Source organism: Rhamphochromis longiceps, linkage group LG11 (assembly GCF_057381845.1).
Source record: "Rhamphochromis longiceps isolate RC_006_pf linkage group LG11, R_longiceps_female_GT1.1, whole genome shotgun sequence".
Classification (NCBI taxonomy): domain Eukaryota; kingdom Metazoa; phylum Chordata; class Actinopteri; order Cichliformes; family Cichlidae; genus Rhamphochromis; species Rhamphochromis longiceps.
The window spans coordinates 22933911-22959165 of NC_140567.1; the positions used below are offsets into that span (position 1 = coordinate 22933911).

Consider the following 25255-nt stretch of genomic DNA (forward strand, 5'->3'; position numbering starts at 1 on the left):
TCATCCGGCTCCTCTCTCTCTCTCTCTCTCTCTCGCTCTCTCTTTCTTTCTCTTCATTTCCCCCACTCCCGTGCGAGTGTGTGCGTGCGTACGCGCGCGCGTACCATTTTGCACCTGGACCACTCAGTGTAGGTTGCGCAAAAGTGGAAACCCTGACCGCCAGCCATAAGTCTGCAGCTGAACATGTACTTTACCGTAGATAAATACAGCGCAAGAACAGCTGTTTTACGCCTGAAGTTTTGCTTTTTCCAGCATTTAGAAAGAGACCGCGATGACCCGCATCCGCTACCAAAACAAACCATCAGCATCAGCTCAGGGCATAAGCTGCTGGCCCCCGCTTTGAGGTGTTATTACCGCAAAGAAATTGACATAACTACATACGCACTGTCGTCCACATATGTTTTAAACACGTTTTTGTGTTGTCCATACATGTCCATACATTTGAATACGATTCTCGTTTCTTTGCTTTTCTTTTTTTAAAGCAGTTTGGTGATGAGATAACTTTCTTCAGGCCGCAGCCTTATACCACCAATAAGTAAACATGGCATTGTGCAAGACGCTAAAGCCCAAGAACTAGATCTTTACCACAGATTGTATGCATAATACACATATTATCACGTACGAAGGCAAAGGAGTGGCTGAATTCTACAGTTTCAGAACATGCTGATTCAGTGGATCGGTTCATGCGTTGGTGCACTGACACGTACGCTTTTTTTCTTTTTTCCCACTGAAGCATGTAAAAATGTACCCGTGAAGCAAGTTTGCCCTTATTTGACTCAAATGCATTCCCTCCAGGAAGCAAAACGAATATAGTTGTGCTTGGATCTAAGAATGTTGTGCTTGCATCTCAGAATTGCCCATTCACGTAATCATTTCTAGTTTTATATAATTATATGATAGACCATCACATAATTGTATCACACAAAGCATTTTTATTTTTCACGTTGATAAGGACTTGTTCTGCAATCCCAGTCTACTGAGTAAGATAAGATAAAATAGCTGTTATTACTCTTACATATGGGAAATGGGCATTATTACAGCAGCAAAGTAGACAGATAATAATAACTGGAACAATAATAAAACAATAGAATACTTTATTATTTTGTAGGTCATATGATCTGATAGAAAAACAATACATAAATCAAGCGTTGTACGCGCTCTCGTTAAGCGGACATAAAGGTACAAGGAGTTACGTTGAATGATCAGTGGTTAAATTGATTAATTTTTAATGAATTCAGACAGACAGAGTATATCTTAAACCGTCGATGTGTTTGAAGGCAGTAAAATGCTGTGCGCGAGAATCAATTCGTCTCTCACTTCGGTTTAATATTTCATCCACAAGCAGACAAAACTGTTAAATATATGCCAACATGCTCCACCCACAGGCGAAAAAGGTAATTATGAGTTTAATAACAGCATTTAGGTTTCGTGGAGTTCACTCCTCCAGTCAGCAGGGGCGCACGAGTGACAGTAATCTATTTTGAATCGGGCAAAGGAAGGAGTGATTCTCCGTCCTCTTCCGGGTGGTGGTGCAGCAGTAAAGTTATGTTACTAATCGTTTGGCTGACACTTGTTTTTAAAGTAGATAAGCGACATTTATTACTCCTCATTGACTGTACTGATTCCGCCACATCTTTAAATGACTTTAGTGTACATTACGTGCTGGTCGTTAAGATCCGCCTCCTGAAATATGATTGGCTATCGTAGTGTGGTTTTAAGGTCACGTCATACCTTGAGCGACAGCTCGAGCTGCAGCTGTACCAACCGGTGATAGGGAGCTTAGCACGGACATATACAGCTGAGGGGTAAGTTCCCTCGGTTTTAATGAGATTGGTTATCAAATAATAAATGTAACACCCGGACTTTTTCCTCACACTAAACATATTCGTCGAGAGATATCGACAGTAGAGACAAAATTGAATGTGCACATCTACTTAAATTGTACTTCTTTATTTTGGCATAAGTAACCTAGCGAGGAGACTTAGAGTTAGCTAAGAATTTACTTTCAGGTGTTACACACGCTCACACACTTGTGATATTTGCCTTGTGTTTCAGTTATTTTTTGGTATGGCCATAAATGAATATGTCTGAGTTCACTTTATTTTCGCCCCGTTAGATAACTTACAAATGTTACGCAATGCAAACTATGTAAGCAGGTGCAAGGCAGTTGTGTCAAAAAGCGAATACTAATGTTTCTACGTTTTTAATGTCTAATATGGTTTCTTGTGTTGGTTAATAGACTGTAGTCAACGGGATTTACGGAGGGGCTAAAATGAATTATTCCAATCTCTGCACTCTTTTCCAGATCTCTCTTGAAAAACTATTAAGAAAAAAACAAACAAACAAACAAAAAACACCCAAAACACTTTTTACCTTATACTTTGTCACTTTGACTTGATATCGTCCATAAGACATGTGTTGGACAGATCATAGGCCAGCTAGTCATCTACAACAGTTTACCCCTAATCAATTCTTGGCAAATACCAGAAGTCACTGTTTGCTTTATCCTTCTGCAACTGTGACTCCCAGGCTGCTCTCCAAACCACATGCACAATGTGAAGCTTAACATACAAGACACCTAGAAGTATCATTAAATGCCTGCTTTGGATCTGTTAATCCCTTAACAGTGGATTTAAGTACCATTATTTCTCTTTTTAACACATTTGTGTAATATAGATGTTTTTGCTTTGTTATCACAGAGTTCTATTTTGTCAGCAGTTTGCTAGCGTTTCAAACACTGAATGGAAAACGTGTTTTTCATCTGCATCAAATGATTATCTACCTTAAAAGACACAAATTATTAAAACTATTAAAACAAACTGTCACCATCTTATTGTTAATGATGCACACAGGACTACTGCAATTTAGTTATATACAACTGAAAAACAGTTAATACACACATTTAAATAGAAATAAAACAGTTTCATTAGCAACCAGTGACTTTTAATCATTCAAGTGTTTTAAATACAACTCTTTTCTTATTTCAAGTTCAACCACTTAACTCCAATTTAAAGCCTTATCAAAAGACCTATATAAATAAATAGCCGATTTAAAAAAAAAAAAAAAAAAAAAGAGAGAGAGAGAGTCAGTGTTAAGGAAATGCAGAAGAAATGCACAAATTATTCACATGTTAACAGTACACCCTTCCTCTTCCAGAGATACCTTCAGCTAAGGGACACACTATGACAGAGAAGAGGGTCTGAACAACAGCGAAGCCTTTTCTGATGTTCTGTGTGGATTCATGCTGATGTAAGAAACATTTCTTGTCACTGTAAATGCAGCAAAGTAATACAGATGCTATATTAAAATGCACAAATATCTGACAAATTACAGGGAGATCTTTAATATTTGACCTTAATATGGGGTGCATTTGTTTCCTCTGTTATGGTATTACAGAAATCACCGTTTGTAAGACATGCTGGCTTTTCCTTTAATTTGTGGCCCATCTGCATATTAACAGTTGAGCATACTGCACACTGCATTCCATATTGCATATGCTTACATACTATGCTAAAGAGGTCTTATTGACTCGATAGGTTTTTGACTTTGCTGAGTGTTGATAAACCTAGTATAAATTTGTAGTAAGAAGTACTCAATTAATTTGTTTCCATTGTTCCCAGCTTTTCTTTTCCGAAGCTGAGTAGAGCAGTGGTGCGTGTGAGGAGACTGGCAGCTCATCTCAGCAAGGCAACCATGTCAACAAACCTCCAGAGCAACAGTTCGTCTTCTGCAGCCAACGGGGATGCTCCTACTGCAGCCATTCTCATCATTGGAGATGAGATTCTTAAGGTGCTTTTGGTGTTGATAAAGTTTGTGCCTTGTGTGGCTTTTAAGCTATACGTGTGTGACAGCACCCAAATGAAAATCACTGGGAGTCTGTGCAATTGAGGAAATCAATATAAACTGGGTTTTTTGTAATAGAAGTAGGAGCTTGCATTGTGCAGTGTTTAACATATACCGTCATCTGCATCCCTATGTGTTTGGACCTCTATCCAGTCTCTGATGTGCATTTCATGACCTCAGGGGGAGAAAACTGCGATGGTTATGTTATGTGGCAGCTGTGGCTGTTTCTGAAATCACAAGCTTACTATTATTTTTTTTGACTTGACATGATCATGATTTAAACATGAAGTATTTGATTTTTGTCCAGTGTCACATCTCTCTGCCTGAAAATCAGCCTTCAGTCCTTGAATTTCATCAAGCAAGACCTTGGAGTTTCCTTTTCCTTTTTCTTTATTTTTTTGTGTTTCTTTCTTTTTTTTAAGGTTCTTGAATCTGATGTGCATGTGGGTGTCTCTTTCAGGGTCACACAGTGGATACCAACAGTGCCTTTCTAACTAAAGCGCTTAGGAAGCTTGGAGTGTCTGTGCAGCGCATAACAGTCATACCGGATGTGCAGGCAGTCATTGCCAAAGAGGTGGCCCTCCTTTCATCTCAGTATACGCACCTCATCACATCGGGGGGTATAGGTCCCACTCACGATGACGTCACCTTTGAGAGTGTTGCCATAGCATTCCACGAGGAGTTATATGCCAATCCAGACCTTAGCAAGCTGGTTGAAGAATTCTTCGGGGTTGGGGAGAAAAACAGTGCCGCTATGAAGCTGGCGATGGTGCCTCGCTCAGCAAAACTTAACTATGGAACTGATCCTCAGACTGGGCTAAAGCACCGCTACCCTCTGGTGAGTGAACTCGGTACAGAGGAATTTTTATAGAACACAAAGTTACTTCAAATATATCCAAGCTACATGGTGCTGTTCAACCCATAACCTTTCTTTAAGGTAAACAAAAGTGACGGTGTTTTCTTTAGAAGACAGATTGCAAACTAACTAGTTGCTGAAGGAGTGAAAATAGCTTCCTGCAGTGGTCAAAACAATAAATACTCTGAGCACACACAGACACCAGGCGTGAGAAGCATTCACACCTCTTACTCACAGGTCATTAAATTTGGACATTTTTCTCTTTAAGGTTAATATCTTTGGTGATTTATTAATGTGTTTCAAGTTGAGAAACATTAATGTACAGTATATTATTATTGAGAATTTACTATTGAGAATTTAAAATGAAACAATGAAGAACAGCCCTTAAAAAAAGTGCCCTGTCTCGGCAAAAGGTGGAGAAGGAGTTGGATACCATTCTCATGCTTGTTAGCTATAAATGGAACCCCAGACACCAGCCATTTATCTTAGCAAAAATAAATATCTGACATTTACAAAACTGTAAATCTGACCTCAATTATTAGCTGTCTCTGGGTTGCAGAGATGTGATTTAATTCCTGCATCATATTTCAATAGTTTCAACAATGATGGCTCGAGTACCGCCCCACATCTTTTCTTATAATTTGATGTGTCTACCTTTTTCTCCCAGGTCAGTGTACGTAATGTGTACATCTTTCCCGGGATCCCATCTTTAATGGAGAAGGCCTTCAATGGGCTGGAGCATCTCTTTGCTGGTTCAGGGACCACCTTTCACACTCGCGAGGTAACTCCATAACCAAACCTGTTACTTCAAAATCCAGTCCAAGTCAGAATTAGTATACTTTTGTTTTTTTCTAATTAATTTTTATGTATTTATCTATTTTTTACTTTTTGTTTTTAATAGAGTTTAGTACTTCCTCTATATTTCTGATATTTCCTTGATACTTTTAATGTATTTTACCTTTTAGTTTACTTTTAGTTGAGTAAAATAAAGTTGATTTGAATGCAGTGTTTAAATAGTACAATTAAGTTTACCAGACATTAGCTTTTTTGTTTTTAGGTGTTTGTCGATGCAGATGAAACAGACATTGCACCTGTGCTGACCAAACTGCAGGCTGACTGGGGCCGAAAGGTGGCTCTTGGCTCCTACCCTGACTGGTTGAGCAACTATCACAGAGTTAGGCTGGTCCTGGACGCAGACAGCCAGCAGGAGGTGGACAAAGCCCGAATACAGCTGCTAGACAAGCTGCCCAAGGGGAGCGTGGTGCCCTTAGTCACAGACCCGGTGTCCATAGCCCCCGCTGAGGTGTACGGATTGGCCAACAGTGGTGAGTGTGCGGAGAGTAATGGAAGATGATTCTTAAATATGTGTCATCTTGATATAAAGTGAATACTGACTTGTGCATTTTACACAGGCATTGGGACCAATAAAGAAAGTTAAAATATTAAAGTAATTTAAGTCGTAAAGTCAGAGTGGATAATAAAAAAGAAGAATATAACTCTGTGAGACAGAATGGTGAATAGATTACAATAAAGCTTCAATAACTAAGCTATGACAAACTACTAGCAGCTTTTTTTCTTTTCTTTGGATTAGACGTAGAAATGTGGGCTCATTTCTAAGATGCCTCACAGCTTGACTGCATTAATTATGAACCATCCTCTTACTGTCGATTCCTTCCTACAGGTACAGAGCTGGGTGAGAAAGTCATGTCTGCACTGAAAACAATAGAGGCAGCACTCCATCAGTATTCAACAGAGCAAATCTGTGTTGGCTTTAACGGGGGCAAAGACTGCACAGCGCTGCTTCATCTCTACTATGCTGCACTGAAACGGTAACAGGAGGGGAGAAGACGAGATGAGACAATTAAAACATTTTTGTGGATTTTTTTAATCTGTGAGGGGGGAAAAAAAACAAATGACCTGAGAGATGAAAGATGAAAATGAAGATTCAAATTAAAAACATAATGATAGCATTAGCGCACAGTGGGGTGTGAGATCTCAGCAGGAAGTAAATGGAAAAAGAAAACTAGTTTGAGGGCAGCACTTAGAGAAAATCTTGGAGAAGACTGACTACTTTTTTGGACTTTTCATGACCTGTGCTGGACAGATTGTGAGATATGACAAATACTTATCTGATCTTTTTCTGTGCCAGCATTGCTTATCTTTTTAAAAAATGTCCCTTTTTTCTCTTCCTGTCACTCTCAGCCGATATCCAGATACTAAAGAAAAGGTGAAAGTCCTGTATATTCGTATTGTCTCTCCATTCCCAGAAATGGAGAGATTTCTACAGGACACAACAAAAAGGTGAGCTATCCACCATCTAGCTATCTATCCAGTTGATGTCATGTATTTTAATATATCCAGTCCAGGTCTTGTTTTGAAAAATGTGGCCTAACCCTGTCTGTGTGGCACCACTGTATCTCATTACTTGCCGTTGTATGTCCCAAAGATATAGCCTGGAGCTGTTCACTGTGGAGGGCAGTATTCGCCAGGCACTGAGCGAGGTGAAGGAACGAAGGCCAGAGCTAAAAGCCGTCCTGATGGGGACCAGGAGGAGCGACCCCTATTCACATACACTCACAGACATGTGTCCTACTGATCCTGGCTGGCCTGACTACATGAGAGTCAACCCCTTACTAGTGAGTGTCACACAGTATGCATGCCGTTATATTAGGACTGTATGCTGGCTCTACGTGGCGTGAGGCGGTATGACTCGCCTCGATCTGTTTTCCTTTACAATCGAGTACCACTAAATGTGCGTGGGGTTGTTAGAGCAACTTGGCCAAACATCCCGTAATGTCATTTGTACGTGACACAAACGCTACAACAAAGGTGGACATCAAAGCGATGGTATACTTGCTGCTCAGTCTGTGGCTTTTTGTCAGACTGGGACCAAGTAGGTACTAAAAAAGTACCTGATACCAGATACTATCACCGAGGCGACCCGAGTAAGTACTAATGGAAACTGCTATAAGATCATACCTCATGGTTTTCATTTTTAGCGCTTTTTCTGTTGCAGTGCTGTTTCTCTCTCTTTACTGAATTCATCTCTCTAGACTCAAATGAAGTCAAAGTACGTTCAAAATAAAGCTAAAAATACCCCAAAATACTTGAACAGAAAACAACATCATGCACAGATGGATTAAGACTTTTCTTCCATATTTACATGAAATACAACCATCTAGTAAAAAAATGTGTATTTCCCAATTGGTTGGGAGTAGTTCCTGGAAGTTGCTTGTTACCAATTCCATCAAAAAACTCTCAACAATTGAATTTAATTACTTGCAGGTTGCCATGGTTCCATGTAGCTTTTTACCCCTTTAGCTGTAAAAGACTGATGGGTTATTGTCACAATGAATATGCAAGTTTGTGTTACTTGAGAAGGAGGTGACATGGGATTTTGAAATTGATACCATAGATGCAGCTACTAAAAATTTCAGAAGAGTTTGACTCCTTGATCTCAAGTTCAAGGTCAGAGGTCAAGTTTCCTGAAAATCTTTTGAATGTGATAATTTGATTTTGAAATTGAAGTCATAGGTGTATCTAATAGGAGGGATACCATTGGTAAGCCGCTAGTATTTTTCTTGTTTGTCTGCAGTACTTGCCAACCACGAGTTAAAGTAAAGGTGGAAGTAAAACTTGTTTTGTTGAAATGTACAACACAAATCGGAAATGGAGAAAATTCACCTTCAAAGGGAAAGTTGTGCCAACATTTTTCAAAAGGCCAGAGCTCAGTTTCTGGATCGTGTCAAACTTTTCATAGTTTCATTACAGCTCAGAGAGCAGCTGGACTGTATTTGTAGACAAGTACGTCACTGTATGACCACAGCAACATGGTAGTGATTAAAGCAGTCACGTGGAGGTTTTTGTCAAGTCATTGGAGAATACACATTTTTCCTAGCGACAGATGTCACTGACCGATGTGTAAACCCGCGTGATTCAGGCCTTAGCAGTCATTTTCCCAGTGACCACTCATAACCGGTCATTTTCCTTTCATGACCAGTGATTGTCAGATTGTAGGGTCGGGTAGTTATTATTCACTTATTCATTTGACACCACATTGTCACCATGATTGTCACATGTCTAAAACAGCAGGTGTAAAATAATGTGTCTGCAAAACCTCATGACCTGGGAAAGCTTCACTTGTTATCCTTGATGTTATTTGTCATCTTGATAAAAATTTCTGAATAATGCTTTATTCGTAAAGCTTTAAACGACTATTTTTCCTAAATAAACTCACACATAATGTGAGTGCACCAGTACATTAAAAGGCTTTCTAATGCAACACCAACGCAGAGTGAGGGATGCATGTTAACATTTCAACATGAAAGGGTCACAAAAGTGAAATCATTGCAGTGCTTTTTGCTGAATAGCTGTAGCAAGCTCACGTCTTGTTCTTCTGTTTAGTCTGGCTGAAGAATGGATGTGCATAAGCGACATGGCAGTCGCCTGCTTTATTTGATTTTATTGTTAATGCTAGTACTGTGTCAGCTGCTGTGATGGAGCACATAGAAGCACAGGTACATTTAGCAGTTGACCTCAATTCAAGATAATTTATGTAGTGCTTCATCTCATGAGTATATCTAAAAGGACTCCACAGAGGATGAGTTATTATAGCTTGAACAAAGGGAGTCAGTTGCAAACCAATTACATTTGTTTTCTAACACTCTCCAGGACTGGACATATCACGACATCTGGGCATTCTTGAGGACATTATACGTGCCCTACTGTATTCTCTATGATAAAGGGTAAGGATGTGTTAGTTGTCTTTATTCAGGTGTACACAGCTTAAAAAGCAGATCTTTAGGTCTAAAATATCTCTGTTGAAATGTAGGTACACTTCACTCGGCAGTATGGACAACACCTGTCGAAACGAGGCACTGAAGATGGTGGATGCCAGGGGGGTGACACGATACAAACCAGCCTACCTCTTGGAGAATGAAGAAGAGGAGCGAAACTCCCGCGCTTGAAACAATCTGTGCTCGTCTTACTTAAGCTGTTCTTCGTGGAGCCATTATTTTTTCTTTTTAAGGATGTCTGCTAACCATCCACCCTCATTTAATTCATAAGAAGGACCTTTTCAAAAATACCATGTCTGACTGCGGAATGAGATCACAGAGAAAATGTGTGTTGCTTGTGTACATGAGTCTAAAGTAATGGCTCTCTGTGCTGTTGAATAAAACATCACTCCTTTTTTTTTTTCTTCTATTGTCATGTTACTTTAAGAGGGCTCTCACATACAAATGGGAATCTGCAGGGCATTCAATATAGCTCTTCACTTAACTTATTCATGCCTCCCTTTGTCTTATCTCTAAATCCAATAACAACACTCCACCAGGAAGACGGGCTCCATCAAAATGTATTTGTAAATAATGTAAAAAGGGTTTTCTCATCGTGGAGAGAACACCAGATTTGAGAAACTCCCTGATGAAGGCCACCCAGCAGGCTCTCGTTTGCTAATCCGTGTCTCCGACTGAATACCCAGAATTGCAGGCTGCAGCATGTTTAGCTGAGCATCTCCCCACCACACACCCGCTCGCTGTAGTTCTCTTTGAAGCCCTCACGGGCGCGTTGTTCTCACGTTTTCTATTTAGTGCCCGTGATTATAATAAATTACCTTCTCCGTTTCCAGACATGATTGAATCCAGGCTCATCGATCTGCGCTCTCCCTCTCCCCGCCTGGAGATTAGTCAACACCGCGCAGCGTGGATCAATACCGGCCGATCTAATAAAGCGGGTCGCTTACGAGGCCACCGCGGGGCTGCACACACTGTTACACCAGCAATTACCACTTCTAGGCCGTCCCTCATACACCCCCTCCTAACATATCTGTCCTGGCTTCACGGCTTGCTTGATTTATTAATAATAACAGTAATAAAAGAGGCAATGAACAGCGGCTTTATAATCACAGCACCGATGTAATGGTGTGTGTTTTGGTGGTGCGGTAAACACACCGGGACATTGTCTGGAATGATGTTTTTGGGGTAGAAAATTAAGTTACAGTCTGTGTTAGGCCACTTCTAACTATAGCTGTATATGCAGCTTATATAATGTGAGGGGTTTACTTTTAAATAGGTCTAATTTGTGCTTTTATTTATTTAAACTTCTCCTGTGTGCTTGTAGCACATATCCACCTTACTTTTAGGTTGAATCCTTAATTATGCATGTAAAAATGTATATAAATCCTTGTACTTCTCATACTTTTATACATTAATGGCAACAATTGTATATAATAATTCGTTTTGAATGTATCTTGTGTAACTTATTTACTTGCATATCTGTATTTCATATTTCTATCGGCTTCTTTTTTTTTTCTTTTTTTTTTAAAAATCATTTTATTTTGATTAATTCTTGCTGTGTGTTAGGAGGAAACAATATCTGGATCTGGTGTATATCCTGTAAATATTGTAGAAGTTACAATAACGTTGTCTTTATCTTTGGTTAAAGATAAAATACAGTGCAATTAAACACATCTAACCAGTGGTTTCCAGGCATTTGGTTTTCTGACCTCATTTACAAAAGAAGCTGTTGCCTCTTGCCACATTTCTGTAATTTTCCCATAAACATCTTAGTAAAATCATTTGTTAACTTTGTAAAGGCTCAAAGCGCAAAGTCTTCCTAATAAAAGAATTAATTAAAAAAAATGAGCGATCACAAGGATGCATGGAACAAAAATAGCTCTTTATATTGTAAGGTAAAACCCTACAAAATTGCAAAGATACCCCAACAACCACACAACCCTCTATGAACAAGCACTTGGTGACTGCTGGAAGGGAAGTGTGGCAGAGCCATTGTTCTTTCCACTCTCATTAATCACCCCACAATCCCTCAGATTAGGTTTGTGACCCTAAGAGGGGTCCCTGAACGTTAGGAAGGCAGCCGCTTGAACTGCTAAGTAGTTTACTATATAAATTCTGAATACAGGACTTCGATTGAAGACTTCCAGTTAAGCAGAAAATCAAAGTTCTTCCACCACACGGGCAATAATATAAAATGAACTTGTGTTTTTCCAAAGTTTATCACTGCTGTACTTTTTCCTCCACTGGTTCATATTTCATTCTCATTCTTTTTCAGCTGTCATGTTTGTTTTGGCTGCATCAATCCACCACTGTAGCCAAACCAGTTTCTTACTCAATTCCTTTCTTGTGTATTATGACTCTGAATTCTTGCTCAGTCTTTCTTATGAATTTCAAAATGATGTTTTGATTTTGGCCCAGAAGCCTGAGTCAGAAAAACCTCTTGGGTTACACAGTGAGAGGATATGCATATTGACTACAAGGGACCTAAAAACATATTGGAGTGAAATACTTTTTTTCCTCTTCCTTTTTGTGGTCCTTAACTGCATATTTATAAATATCTTATTTTGTACTTCACAATACTCTTCCAGGAACGGGGTTTATCTGAAAGCCAGAAAACTTCAAATAAAATAATCCTGACGTTCTGATAAAGCAACTTTTCTGCCATTTGAGACAAAGGGGAACAAGTAGGAATATAAAGTGGTTTTCTTCCCACCCTCTCCCCTGTGCACATTTAAACTTAATTGGTCCTCCAAAGACAGGTTTTAGGGTGGGTGGGGTAGAAGTATGATCAGAGCAGCCGCTTAAGGTGATGCGAGGATAAGAAGCTAATCTTGCTGCTCGCTCAGTACACTCCAGTGTTTCTCTCCATATCCCCCAGGTGGGACTGACTTATAAGAGGATCCACACAGCTAACAGTGTGTGTGATATGGACTCAGCATGACTTAAAATGACACTTAATGTGACTTTGTACAAAACATGTGGCAAGCTTTGATATCGGAGTGAACTATCCATCTGATGCTCAGGTGACTGTGATGCTTTTCTCTAAAGGAATATGTTCTTAATCCAATTCCTCAGCAGCTCCTGCAGTGTAAAACGAGACTTGAAGCACCATGAGACAGCAATTCAGGCGATGTCCTAGGAGGGATGCTTAACACAGAGGATGAATAGACAGACCGTTGTCAGAAAGCATCAGGAGAGAAGGGAGACCTTTGAGTCTATGCAAATTACCAGCCCATCTGCATGTAAAACCAACCGACCAGAACACGGGAAATAGGATGTTCAGTATCAAAGTGTCACACATTAAAAGTGGATGAAAGTAAGTGAGAAAGAAAGGAAGGGAGGGACTGGGAGCGAGAAAGAGGAGGGAGGCGGCTTTGCTTGCTGCCATGTGAAGTGTGACTGACTTAGCTCATTTGTGCTTGGTTTTGGTATGTTCAAATAAAAGGCAGTTTCATAATCCTAAGTTTGTCACAGCTTCCAGGCCAGTACACAGAACCAAGACCCCCTGCTCATATCCACACACACACACACACACACACACACACACACACACACACACACACACACACACACACACACACACGGGATGCATTCAGAAATGCTTTTCATAAGGCGGACTCGCTTTAATGTAAAGAATCAGGGTCTGTGAAGCTTCAGCCAGCACACTGAAAACTGATGAGAAAGATTCTGCTCAGCTCAAGCCGACTGGAGCTCATTTGCACTCAACAGCAATAACTTAAACACGATGTGGGCCGGTAGAAAGATGAGAGATGTTTAGCACTAGAAAGTCCGAGCCGATGTCAGACGATTCCTGCTTTTGAACTGGATTTGAAAGATTATGAAAACATTTTATGTGTTTTCTAAGCCCAATTTAATGTATCATTTCATATCCCTAATCAGGCAGCAAAACAAAATTCAGCCGTGTTTACCTCATTCAGCTGATATCTTCTTCAGCTTCTAGTATCAAAAACTGAAATGTGTGCAAATTATGTGCAAATTAATGGAGGAGAATGATAATAGGCATACTCTGATTTACAGTCATGTGGCGAGATAAGTACCTCCAACTGAAACAGATTTTTTCAACATATTTGAGCAAGCAAGCACCTGTTCCTCTTTCCTCATAGATAAAAATGCTACACACAGAAACAAATTACATGTCATGTGCAATCATAGTAACAGGTAGATTCTGTCATATTTAACCTGTCTCTGACCCAAGGTATGGACGGTGTTATTTGCTCCAGATATAAAGAGCTCTCTAATATCTATGGATGTCAAAAAATCCTGCAAGGCACTGGGAAATATCTCCAAATGATCTGAATAAAATCATTCTACCTGTAACAAAAATTTGTGTCTCAAGTGGTGTAGATATTAAATCACTGCCAGTTTGTCCAGAACTGGCCACCTTATCAAATTCTGAACAGAATTTGAAACAGTCTCAGAGAACCCCAGAATGATCTGCAGCCAACTCATGCCACTGTTGGTATTATCAGCCACAGGTTTATGACCCCAACCCCCCAAAATATAAACAGAAACAGGTGCGGTGGTTAGTGCAGTTGCTGTTGCCTCACAACAAGAAGGCCTGGGGTCTTTCTATGTGGCTGGAATGTTCTCCTCATGTCTGCATGGGTTATCTCTGTGTATTCCAGTAACCCTAACCCCTTCTACAGCCCAAAGACATGCAGTCGATTGCGTTAGATCAGTTCCCCAAACTCAGTCCACGAGGGCCCGTGTCCCTGCAGGTTTTAGATGTGTCCTTGATCCATCACAGCTGATTTAAATGGATAAATAACCGCCTTTAAGTTCTCCAGAGGTCTGGTAATGAACTAATCATGTGATTCAGGTGTGTTGACCCAGGGTGAGATCTAAAACGTGCAGGGACACCGGCCCTCGTGGACTGGGATTGGGGACCCCTGCGTTAGATTAACAGGTGATTCTGAATTGTGCATAGGTGTGAATGGTTATCTGACTCATAGCCCTGCGACAGGCTGGTGAACTGTCCAGAGTGTAAAACAGCTCTTGCTCTATGGCAGCCCTACTCAGAGTCGTGGTGGGGGGACAATAAGTGGAGGAAGATGGATGGATGGATAAACTGGTGGATGCGTGTCTTTGCTCTATCTTCCTTCCCTTAACCCCAACTGGTCACCGAGCCTGGTTCTGTCTGAGGTTTATTCCTGTTAAAAGGGAGTTTTTCTTTTCCATTGTCGCCAAAGTGCTTGCTCACGGGGGAGGGGGTCCTCTGATTGTTGGCGCTTTCTCTGTATTATTGTAGGACTTTATCTTAGAGTATAAGGAGCCAGGAGGCAACTGTTGTTGTGATTTGGCGTCATACTAAATAAAAACGTTTAACTGAACTGAAAAATTGAATGAATAAACATTTTAATGGGCTAAACATTGGCTCAACTAGGATTTCTGCATCATATCAAGAAAGTTCCTGGGGGCTGTTTGAACCACAAGTAGATGTTTCAAACTTGTACACAATTAGAAAACACACCCAGAAATGTCTTACAAAGAAGAAATCTGATGTTATGTTCTCACTATTGTGAAAGTGGAGTTTTTAATGACACAGTGTTGTAAAGGTTTTGGAACAGGGCACTACACGCAAAAATAAAGATGGTCAAAGATTTCAGCAAGCCCACTTACTGTGGGGCCTTCAAGCCTGCAAGGATGTGCTTGCTTTTTCTATTAAAAGAAATTAAAAGATTAAAAAATAATACAAAAATGAACCCATAAGAACTCAGAAATAGAGAACAGAAGGTTCACCCTGAACACATTTCAGACCTCTAAACAAATTGTGGTGTTTTTTTCACATTTCTTTTGTCAACAAAATGCACAAAACAAAAAATAATTGAGACTGCTTTATGATGGCAGTGCTGCTGCTGTAGCAGTACAAACCTGAGTCTTATGTAGGGAACTTTATCCTCAGCTTTGTGTTGTCAGTGATGATAGTAGGATCTGACTGTGATTGTCTGTCTCAATGGGACACCTTGTTTCCTTTTCCCAGTATTATCAATTTACTGGCATTTGGCACAGACCCATGTGAAGCGAGAGAGTGATCGCTGTTAATGTGACTTTCAGATTTTTGTATAAATTTGTCTGTTCCTTCTGTAAACTGAGCATGTCTGCTGTGACACTCCAGGGGAGTATCAAGATGATCTGAAATTGTGAAAAACTCTTTTGAATGCACATCCAGGGGTAAGATTTATTTCCCCAAGATTTCTGTTTTTCATGTTTTGGTATACATGGTTCATATTTGATTCAATAGTATGAAAATCTATATATAAAATTAACAAATAAATAAATAAATAAATGACATTGAAATAGGATGGATAATTGATACAAGGTACCTAAAATAAACAAAAATGTCTCAGCTAAAGGTGTAGTGTATTTAGCTGTAATATGCAAGGATTGTTGCATAACAAATTTTTTATAATTATTGAATGGATTTGACATTTTTTATGATTTAAATTGAATGATAAAACTACAAGTTAAAAAAAAAAGATAAACAGCTAAATTAATTGAGCAGATCAATACAGTTTTTTCTTATTCCGACAGAGACGCCATATCCTCCCGAGAACAGAGGAAACAAGCATCTTTCAGTTTAACTTTTTTTGTGATGTCCTGCTTATTTGGAGCTCAAACAGGCCACACAAACGCATGAGATTTCATTGGAAAGGCCAGGACGTCCTCTTTTGGACTTATTAGGGTAGCTCAAGTAAATCAAAAGATATAGACCAAAAACAAGTGTCCATTTAGCTATTTTGTTGCTAAAACCCTGATGTGACAAATAAGTCAATGAATAAATGGGGTCAGAAAAGTCTAACTATAATATCAGACACGTTTTAATGCATTAGAAATGTTCAATGACCTGAAAGGTACCTTTAGTAATGACAGTTAAAAAACAAACAATCTTTTTAAAATGAACTAGTTCTGTTACAGGCATCACGCCACGATTTGAATGATTTGATATGAAATTATTTGACAAACAAAGCATAACTACAACGTGTTCTTCCGTACATGTTGTTTAGAGGTCCTGAGCTGCATGAGAACAACTTTTGAAAACATTTAAATGGTTTGTGAGACGTATTTCACATCATTAAACATGTTTTTCCTTGTGGTGTTGTTCAGGTATGTCGAGTTTAGCAACGGACACTGTTTTACGTGTAACTGAAAGCTGATTTGTCCAAATACACACTTACATTGTACATTTTTTCACATGTCTGTGTGTTGACAAATGATCTGGCTTAATCTACCAAAACACCAAAACAGCTATTTTATTTTTCCTTCTTTGTCATCATCTGAACCTTTCCACATTTATCACTATTTGTTTGACACACTGTAAGTACCTCCTTTGTGAGCATTGAGCAGAAATAATTACTCTCTTATTGGCTACCTGACATGTGAAATGGATGTGAAAAAGAGTATGTCATAAGCACACCCAGTGCACATAAGCACGCTTCGTTTAGAATAAACTACTTGCTTTCACCCACGGCGAAAATAATTACTCATAAACTGGAAATTGAAATGCCAAACAGATTAATCAAAGCTGGAAAATACTTAATTCAAAAATAAAAAAAACCAAACAAACAAACAAAATAAGCCCCCACACAGATAAAGACATACAACCGTGCTTGTCTTTTAATGCTTCAGACACAGTTATTATCATAAATGACGCAGTAAATCAAATTAACTAAAAAATCAAAAAGCGTTTAGAGAGGCGCAGCTCTCCGCAGCTGGTTGTGCTGCGATGCAGCATCTTCAGTAGTCTAATGAGTGCATAAATGCAAATGTGTTATTTCAATAGACTCATTCATTTCAGATTGTTTGGTTGTCTGTGTTTTTTTTTGACATTTTGAGTTTGTAACATGATAAATTATTGGGTGGCTGTAGCTCAGGTGGCAGAGCAGGTCAGCCACTAATCAGAAGGTCGGTGGTTCGATCCCAGGCTGCATCCTGGCTGCATGCTAAATATCCTTGGGCAAGATACTAACCCCGTGTTTACCTACTGGTGGTGGTCAGAGGGCCCGGTGGCGCCTGTGTCCGGCAGCCTCGCCTCTGTCAGTGCGCCCCAGGGCAGCTGTGGCTACAATGTAGCTTGCTATCGCCAGTGTGTGAATGGGTGGATGACTGAATGTAGTGTAAAGCGCTTTGGGGTCCTATGGACTAGAAAAGCGCTATACAAATGCAGGCCATTTACCATTTAGTATCAGTAATTCAAATTAGCAGCTGCCATTATTATGGTTATTATAAGGCAATACACGCCACACTATACATCAAAGCTTGCAAGTGCGTTTTGTAGCCAACCAAGAATCTTTCTCTTCTTGATTTAGGAGCTTACTCTTCCTTTGCTGTTTGCTGAGCCTTTCTTGCACAACAAATGTTTGATCTACTCATGGATTTTGAATGATTTTCAAGTCAAGGGATCGTGCCAGACAGTAAAAGACATTCAAAAGTCTCTGGTGGTGCTTTTTGAAGTAGTTGATTTTTATGTTTGTGCTTCATTGTCCGGTTGTAGCTGACCTGATTTCAGTTTCATTTTTTTGGCCGACTGAAGAAGATTAATATACAAATTTCCTTCTAGAATCTACTTTTTTCTGTATCTGCGCAGCGTTTTCAGTGTCCCGAAACAAACCATTTTTACCTATTTGGTGCCAAAGTGTTGGTTTAATCAAATGCTGCTCCTTTTCTCGTCATTGAAAGATTAACTTCATCTGTCCATTGCACTTGTTTTCAAAGCCGCTCAACAAGGTGCTTAGCAAACCTTAGATGTGAATTTTTATAATGAGATCAGAGGTTACATTTCCTTTAAAATAAACCCCTGTTTGTACATCAGTGCTGCACAGTCACCGTCACGTATGCGTCAACTAAACCCTATGTTTTTTTTCCTTTGCTTCTTTGCATGGCAGTCTTGCAGTTTTATCAGAAAGTTTTCTGGGTTTCCAGATCTTGTCCTGACCTCCAGAGTTCCCCTTATGTGCCATTTCTTAATGACATTTCAGACAGTGGAAATTGCAAGCTGGAAGCACTTTGATATCTTTTTATAGCCTTCCCCTGCTTTGTAGGCATCAATTAGTTGAATTTTTCTGAACCTCAGTCAGTTTCTCAGCCTATGGTTGCTGAGTATTACCACAAGGTTTGAAAAGTTGTTGGCTGACACTTCCTAATCACAGTTCTTGCTTGACCTGCCTTATAAGTGAGTCGATTAAGGTCTAACAATTAAAAGAAGTTCTGAAGCTTTGCAAGTAGACGGCTGCTAAAACTTGCAACATTATTTCATGTTATTTTATCCCTGATTTCAAGTTGTGCATTAACATAATCAAAAGCATTACAGAGCCCAAATCAACCTAGTGTTTCAAATGAACAGTGCTCCAGAGAGTCCGCTTTAAACTGGTACAGTGTTGTCATAATGGGCAGTTAACGAGGATCAAAGTTGTATCAAATATTTCCTGGTGTGTTTATTGTTAGTCCTTTTACAAAAGGAGTCATGTACATTTCCCACAATGCCGGTAATTCAAAGACTCAAGTGTATAATGCCAGGATTTAACAAAATGTACAGTAAGCTTGCTTGTTGACTTTCCCAGAGTCAGATGAGGATTCAGTTTCTGGCTCATTTTCATTTCTCTTCGCTGTAGCGCCTTTATGTCTTTTCACTTCAATAAAATATGTAGAAATCTGTGGAAAACAGGGGAGCCCAAACTTTTACATCCAACTATATATAAGGAAGAGTGTGGTTTAACTATAGACTTTGAGAGCTATTGAAAATACTCTTAATGCATCTCTGGCAAATCAAGCGAAATGAAACGTCAGAGAAAAAAGGGAGGATATCCTCGAATTGAATTTTGAGAACTCTAAGTAAAAACTCTGCTTGTTATAACCCTCTTCACAGATTTAGCATCTTAAGTCTTTTACTCTCCACTGCATAAAGGGGCAAATTTTTCACCCTCGGAAATATATACTGTATTGGATTATAAAGTATTGAAAAAGGAAACGCAATATGTGCAAGAGATGTCAAGTGACATTTTTCTGATTGCACTCGACTTTAACGTAGTCCTTTATCCAAATATTAGTAAGAGCTATTTTACAGGGCTAAAATACTGCACACACAGCTGAGGCAGTGCCTTCAGGAGTAAATAACACCGAATGCTGCTTAGAGACATCTGAACCCGACAGAAAAAGACTTTCCCCCTTCACGCAGCTTCTGTTTCCTCATGTTAGAAAAGCTGGAAGTCCTGAGCTGCGAGATTGAAAGGTAAGGAGATTTCAAACTGCGATTTAGTCCCGTTTCCTGATGCAAAATGCTGTTCTGTTTGGAAGCGGGCAGATGTGCACAAAGATGACAACTAAAGATTACCACAGATTGGTGAGCTGGAAAGATCAGTGGAGCTTTATTTTGGCACCCATGACATGTTTAACTGGCTCAAGCCATCAATAAAACGTATAAAGTCATCTCAGTGGAACCTTTAAGAACTCTACTTTAATAAAGTTGGGAAATATCACTTTAATGACTTCATCAAAATGAGTTAATGAGATTAAAAATCCCTTCCATGTGTCTGAAAACACATTTTAAAATAACAATTTGTCTGATAGGTTTCTTTTTCTCATAAAACAGTTAAATTACTGATATAAATCGCTAAACTAACATGTACAAAAAAGTAACAAATACACTCCTTTTCTTTAAAAAGTTGAATTATTGGATGCTTCCACGATTATCACTAAAGAATCGTTCTTAGTGTTTGTGCAATCCGAGCTTCAGTTTTCATATCACGCTCGTGTAGACTGGCTTAGAAAGCCACCATTTCTCGAATCTTACTCGTAGGTACAACTTCTGCTTACAGGTGAGTCCAGTGAAAGCTTCCACTTTCAGAAGAATTTGATACTTACAGACTGTTGTGAAACTTGCATAAATATATACATTATATACATAAATCATGCTGAATAGTGAAGGCTGAAAAAAATATCCCTACAAGAAATGTTGACAAAAACATACATAATACATGAACATCGTTTGAAATAACACATTGAAGGTTTGGTGCCAGATGAAGGCTTCCAGCGACAGAATGACCAAAGAAAGGGAACGCAGCTTCCCCAGAGGTGATGATATTAGTTTTTGACTGAAATAAAAGCTAAGCAGCACATTTCAGATCTTGAAACACATTTTATTAGGAACCTAATGTATTCAGGAGGGCATGCTTTCTCTCATCTGACTTCACTTTGGTTCTGAAAAATGTGAAATATACACGATCGAGGTGCTGATTACATGCTGAGAGGCTCTGAAAAGCATTCTCCAAGTAGGAAAACATTACAGCGTCTTCTATCCCAGACATAATTTTACTACAGCAAATTCAGGGGACTCTTGAAAAAAAAAAAGTATATAATCTATACACCAAAAAACCAAGACTGCACCCTTAAAACAAACAATGAAAAAGCCCTGAATTGAGTGACTAAACTATAACCACACAAATGTAAAACACATAAAATTAATTGAAATTTTAACGCAGATAAATATTCTTTGTCTCTATTAATATCTAACATCTTATATTTCAAAATATGTAATCAACACCAACAATGCAAGCCTTATTATTCAGCCGAGCTGCAATCAAATGTGGGTCAACATGTGACAACAGAGTCTGCAGTCCCGAAATTCCATACACTGTAATTACAGGGTTATTTGCGGAGCTCTGCTTCATCTTGTAAGAATTATTTTTTTTGTCAGACATAGTTAAAAAGTAAATTTGGCCTTGCATAAACTGTTTATGAATGCAGTCATCCCGGAAAACCTCGGCGGAAACTTGGTGGGATTTTTACGATCTTCTAAATTTATATTATACGGCAACATCTGTCTACAATTATAAACTTCGTTTTGGACGTTTACTTCAATTCCAGCATTTGCATATCAACACATAACAAGAGTCAACATCCATAAAGTGAGGAATAAAATATCAGAATATGATTGCTCCAGTGTTTCAGGTTTTAAATCAAAGCTAGAACTATTACACGAAAGCTTTTGGTGTGTGCATGCTTTTGCAGGAGTAAACATCCATGCAATTTAACACGCAACACACAGAGAGGTGCTACTGCTTATAAAGTCCTTTTACACCACTCTAAAAGCATAATTCTCTTTCTGCTGATTTGAGTATGCTTACTTTATCATTCTCAATGGTAAAAAAATAAATAAATAAAAATCCAAGCATGAGCTCTGGAATGTGAAGGTCAAAAATCAAAGCCACTTCACAACAACATGCCTCAACAGTACCAAACATGTCATCAGAAGAGATCATAAACCATGAAATAGAAGCATTAGTCCCATTATCCAGGAAATTGCCTCCCTAGCTTCACAATCTTCACATTCTATATTACAGCCTATATAAATGGAAATGCATTTACAGCTTATTTGGATGAACACCTCTATGTTTTAAAAAAAACATAAAACAGAAACATCTCCTTTAGGGCTAAAACCAGCCTTCGACCTGACCGAAAATAACTACCTTAAGGTCAATGTATGGGCTATGATGCTACAAAGTCTATTAATACTTGAAGTCTATTGGGTATCTGAATCTTATCAGGCTTTGGCCCCACAGATAAAAACTCTGCTCGATATTCCACTAGGTTACTCACATTACAACGGCCTCTTACACCACAAGGTCATTTCAAGTCCCAGAAGTCTCCTTATCTCTATACTCTGGTGTATTGCACTGAATGAATGTGTGTGTGTCCCACCAATAAAAACGTGTGTGTGTGTGTCGTCACTGAGACGGTGGTTACATAAACAACTCAATATGTTTAAAAGATAAATAATCATGTACTCAAACCATTTAAATGCAATCATATTTATTTTGTTGTTTAGCCACATAAAAAAGGCTCAGATTGCAGTTGGCTCTTCACAGAAGAAGCTACATTCTTCACTAAAATGTGAAAGCAGAACACACATAAACCGCCTAGTAGTAGACTACATGATGTTGGGGGAAGAACTACATCACTGACCAGGATATTTAAAAAAAAATCTTCAAACATTTGTCACCCATTTAAGAATAAAATGATATATATAAAAAAAAAAACATTGACATGATTGGTGCGATTTACAGCATTTTGACACTCAAGTTGACACTCAAATATTATATATATGTAAAGCTAGGATAACGTGTACAATTAACCTACAGATTTTTCTAACACAAGTCACTCAAATATTTTGGGTAGATAATTTTGTGATGTAATAAATATATTACCTTAATTTAATTTCAATGAAAAATACACATGTACGTCTTCTCTAATTTAAAAATATCTAATTTGAAAAATAAATGAATTTTAATTTGTTAGGATTTTTTAAACGAGTGTCTATAATTTGGAAGGACTTTCTTTAAAAGCACAAAAAAGCAAAAACAAGAAATAAACAACATTTAAATCACTTAGCTTGAGAAACTACATCACAGCAGAGCGTACTGAAAAATATACCAGTAAATGCACACATATGAAAAAAAAAATCATTGTTTTTAGTCAAATTTTTGTTGTTAAATAAAAAAGGTAAGTTCTCACTAAAATGTGTTGCATAGTCAATACATCTTTTTTTTCTGGCAGATTATATTAACTATACAGCAAAAGCTAAAGGAAAACATGTGAAAAACAAAACAAAACAAAGAACAACTAAAGGAGCAAATAGTTTGTATCCTTATCTGCACAACTGCTGGACCAACAGGAGAATCAACCAATCAGTTCCACAGTGTGTTCAGTGGAGTGAGATGAGCTGATGCTGTCCAGCTACCCATAAACCTCTCCGTTCTGCTTATTAAGGGTGCAGATGCAGAACAGTGGAGTGGCAAATCAGAGAGGACAAACGCTGTCCCAGGTCCCATTATTAACATACAGCACCAGATTCTAGTGTCCAGTTTCTGGGTTTACGGTAAACCCAGTTCAACTCCAGTACAACCAGTTTAATCCCAGCAGGGGGCGCAGGAACCCAGCCTCCCTCTTCGAGAATATTCCCCAGTTCCTCCGAAAATGCCTTTTGTTTCAAAATCTAATTAGTTAAAAAAGTAGAACACATGTGTCTCGATCACGTCAGAAATGAGGCAATGAAGGATCATTCAGGTATTTGCGCATAGCAAAGTACAGCATGTCAGAACAAAGTAAAGAAGTCACCAGCTAACTAGTGACCTCTAACCTGAGCCGCTAAGTACAGTAGTATGTGTTTATTTGGCCACTTTTCACCAGGTTGAAAATGAGAAACAAAACAAGAAACAAAGAAAAACTTGGTACGGGTCCAGACTGACTCATTATTCCTCTGAAATCAGACTGGGATATGAGTCTTACAGTCAGGCTTAGCTGTAGAATTGATATTAAGTGGTATTACTTACACAACAGGTAGGAAAACAAAATAATCAGAAATGAATCATTGTGATTCATAATGTCAGTTCCTGTCTCACCGTGGCCCCGTTTTGGAGAAGATGTCCGATTCTTTCCAGATTTTCACACGTAAACAGCCACGAGGCAATAAGTGTCATTTTGCAATAGCTTAGCAAATATGGCATTGTGTAATTCACAAGTAGTGCAGAGGCGTACTTGTACGCCACATTCCCACGGAGAACTGGTGGGAGGTCAGCGATGAGGACGGACAGTTCAGGTAGTCAACAGGAGCACGATGAGGAGGAGCGGCGGTGACGCTGTCCTGAGTGAGGATCCACTACTTAGAGGTACGGTTTCTGAAACAGAGATGTATGAAAAATCTTCAACTCATACACGACATATACACAAATTTGCTCAAATCTGTTTTCTAAGATTTGGGCTTGTCCTTGCTTTTCAAGAGAGATCTAAACAGTGACAGGATATGATGTTAATTCAGATACCAACTCGCCTTCAAATTAATAGCAACAGTTTTGCAAAGCCTCTGGGTTTTCTGAGTAGCACTAGATGAACTGACTGGCTTAAACAAAGCCCTGACCCCAACCCCATTAAACACTTTTAGGTCAAACTGGAGCACTGATTGTGTTTTACATCTTGTCAACTAACATCAGCGCCACAAATCACTAATGCCCTTGTGGTCGAATTGGTTAAAATCTATTTGTGGAAACTTCCCAGGCCAGTGGAGGCTGGTAAAGCGACACATCAATGTCCATTAATTCAGCAATTGCTTTTGTTCCATTTCTTTTGACTTGTTTATCTTACGTTTAAAGCGTGTTTGAACATTGCAGTAAATGAGAGAAGACACAGAGGTGCGACCTGTCTGTTAATCGTGTAAGCATGCACATATGGCGGAAAGATTGTAAGTAACTCCAGTTTAAGACGTTGCATCTCACCTTGTTTTTGTTTTGAACCTTCTGATGCTGGAATAAGCAAGTGGGATGGGGGGTGGGGGTGGGAGAGAAAAGATTTAGATAAAGTTGAGGCAAAGAAACAAGTTGCTGATTAGTCATTTTTTCCATGCTTAACTTTCTCAATAAAGCTGCTGCTTTGTGGAACAAGAGGAGCAAGAAACAGACAAATGACCAGGGGAAGGTATTTACCATTACTCAAAGACTAACGCCATGAAAAATGAGTACTGACTGGCTGTGCAACCCTAAATATGTCCCCTATGCAAATTCTTCTAAAGGTCGGATAAAAAAAAGAGCTTGAGAAGCATGGCAACAGGAAAAGATAGTGTTATGTAAATTAGAAAGAGTAAGAATGATCAAAATTATACAGAGGGGATACAGGAAATGAAAAAGAGGGAGGGAAAAATAAAAGAAAATTCAAAATGACAGAGCGAAACCAAGAAGTGGACAGAAGATGAAAG

At 38.9% G+C, this 25255-nt stretch overlaps 2 protein-coding genes across 4 annotated transcripts in view; one reads left to right on the forward strand and one right to left on the reverse strand.

Moving 5' to 3' along the window:
* Positions 1–1522: 1522 nt before the first annotated feature.
* Positions 1523–9898, forward strand: flad1 (flavin adenine dinucleotide synthetase 1). 2 transcript variants are annotated; one of them, XM_085423000.1, is made up of 11 exons: positions 1523–1805; positions 3157–3249; positions 3621–3789; positions 4304–4681; positions 5367–5480; positions 5811–6024; positions 6381–6528; positions 6902–7000; positions 7146–7335; positions 9371–9444; positions 9531–9898. In XM_085423000.1, the coding sequence occupies exons 2-11, from the start codon at positions 3242–3244 to the stop codon at positions 9664–9666; spliced, it is 1530 nt and encodes a 509-aa protein (XP_085279126.1). In that variant the 5' UTR covers positions 1523–1805; positions 3157–3241; the 3' UTR covers positions 9667–9898. The 2 variants fall into 2 exon arrangements, with proteins under 2 accessions (XP_085279126.1, XP_085279125.1); XM_085422999.1 differs by having other exon boundaries at positions 1524–1805; positions 5757–6024.
* Positions 9899–22303: 12405 nt separating this feature from the next.
* Positions 22304–25255, reverse strand: part of efna4 (ephrin A4) — a 35394-nt gene continuing 32442 nt past the window's right edge. Inside the window, exons 4-5 of one of the 2 annotated variants that reach the window (XM_085423001.1) lie at positions 24780–24806; positions 22304–24185 (exon numbers count right to left, since the gene is read on the reverse strand). In XM_085423001.1, coding sequence (XP_085279127.1) covers positions 24103–24185; positions 24780–24806 — 110 coding nt within the window. In that variant the 3' untranslated portion in view covers positions 22304–24102. The remainder of the gene's footprint in view (positions 24186–24779; positions 24807–25255) is intronic. The other variant, XM_085423003.1, reaches the window with a different exon arrangement.

What these genes read in the sequence shown, in the direction of transcription:
- flad1 (XM_085422999.1), top strand. An exon ending in TACTATGCTGCACTGAAACG is followed by an intron (nt 6,529 to 6,901) that starts GTAACAGGAGGG and finishes TGTCACTCTCAG; the next exon opens with CCGATATCCAGATACTAAAG. An exon ending in TGTATTCTCTATGATAAAGG is followed by an intron (nt 9,445 to 9,530) that starts GTAAGGATGTGT and finishes GTTGAAATGTAG; the next exon opens with GTACACTTCACTCGGCAGTA.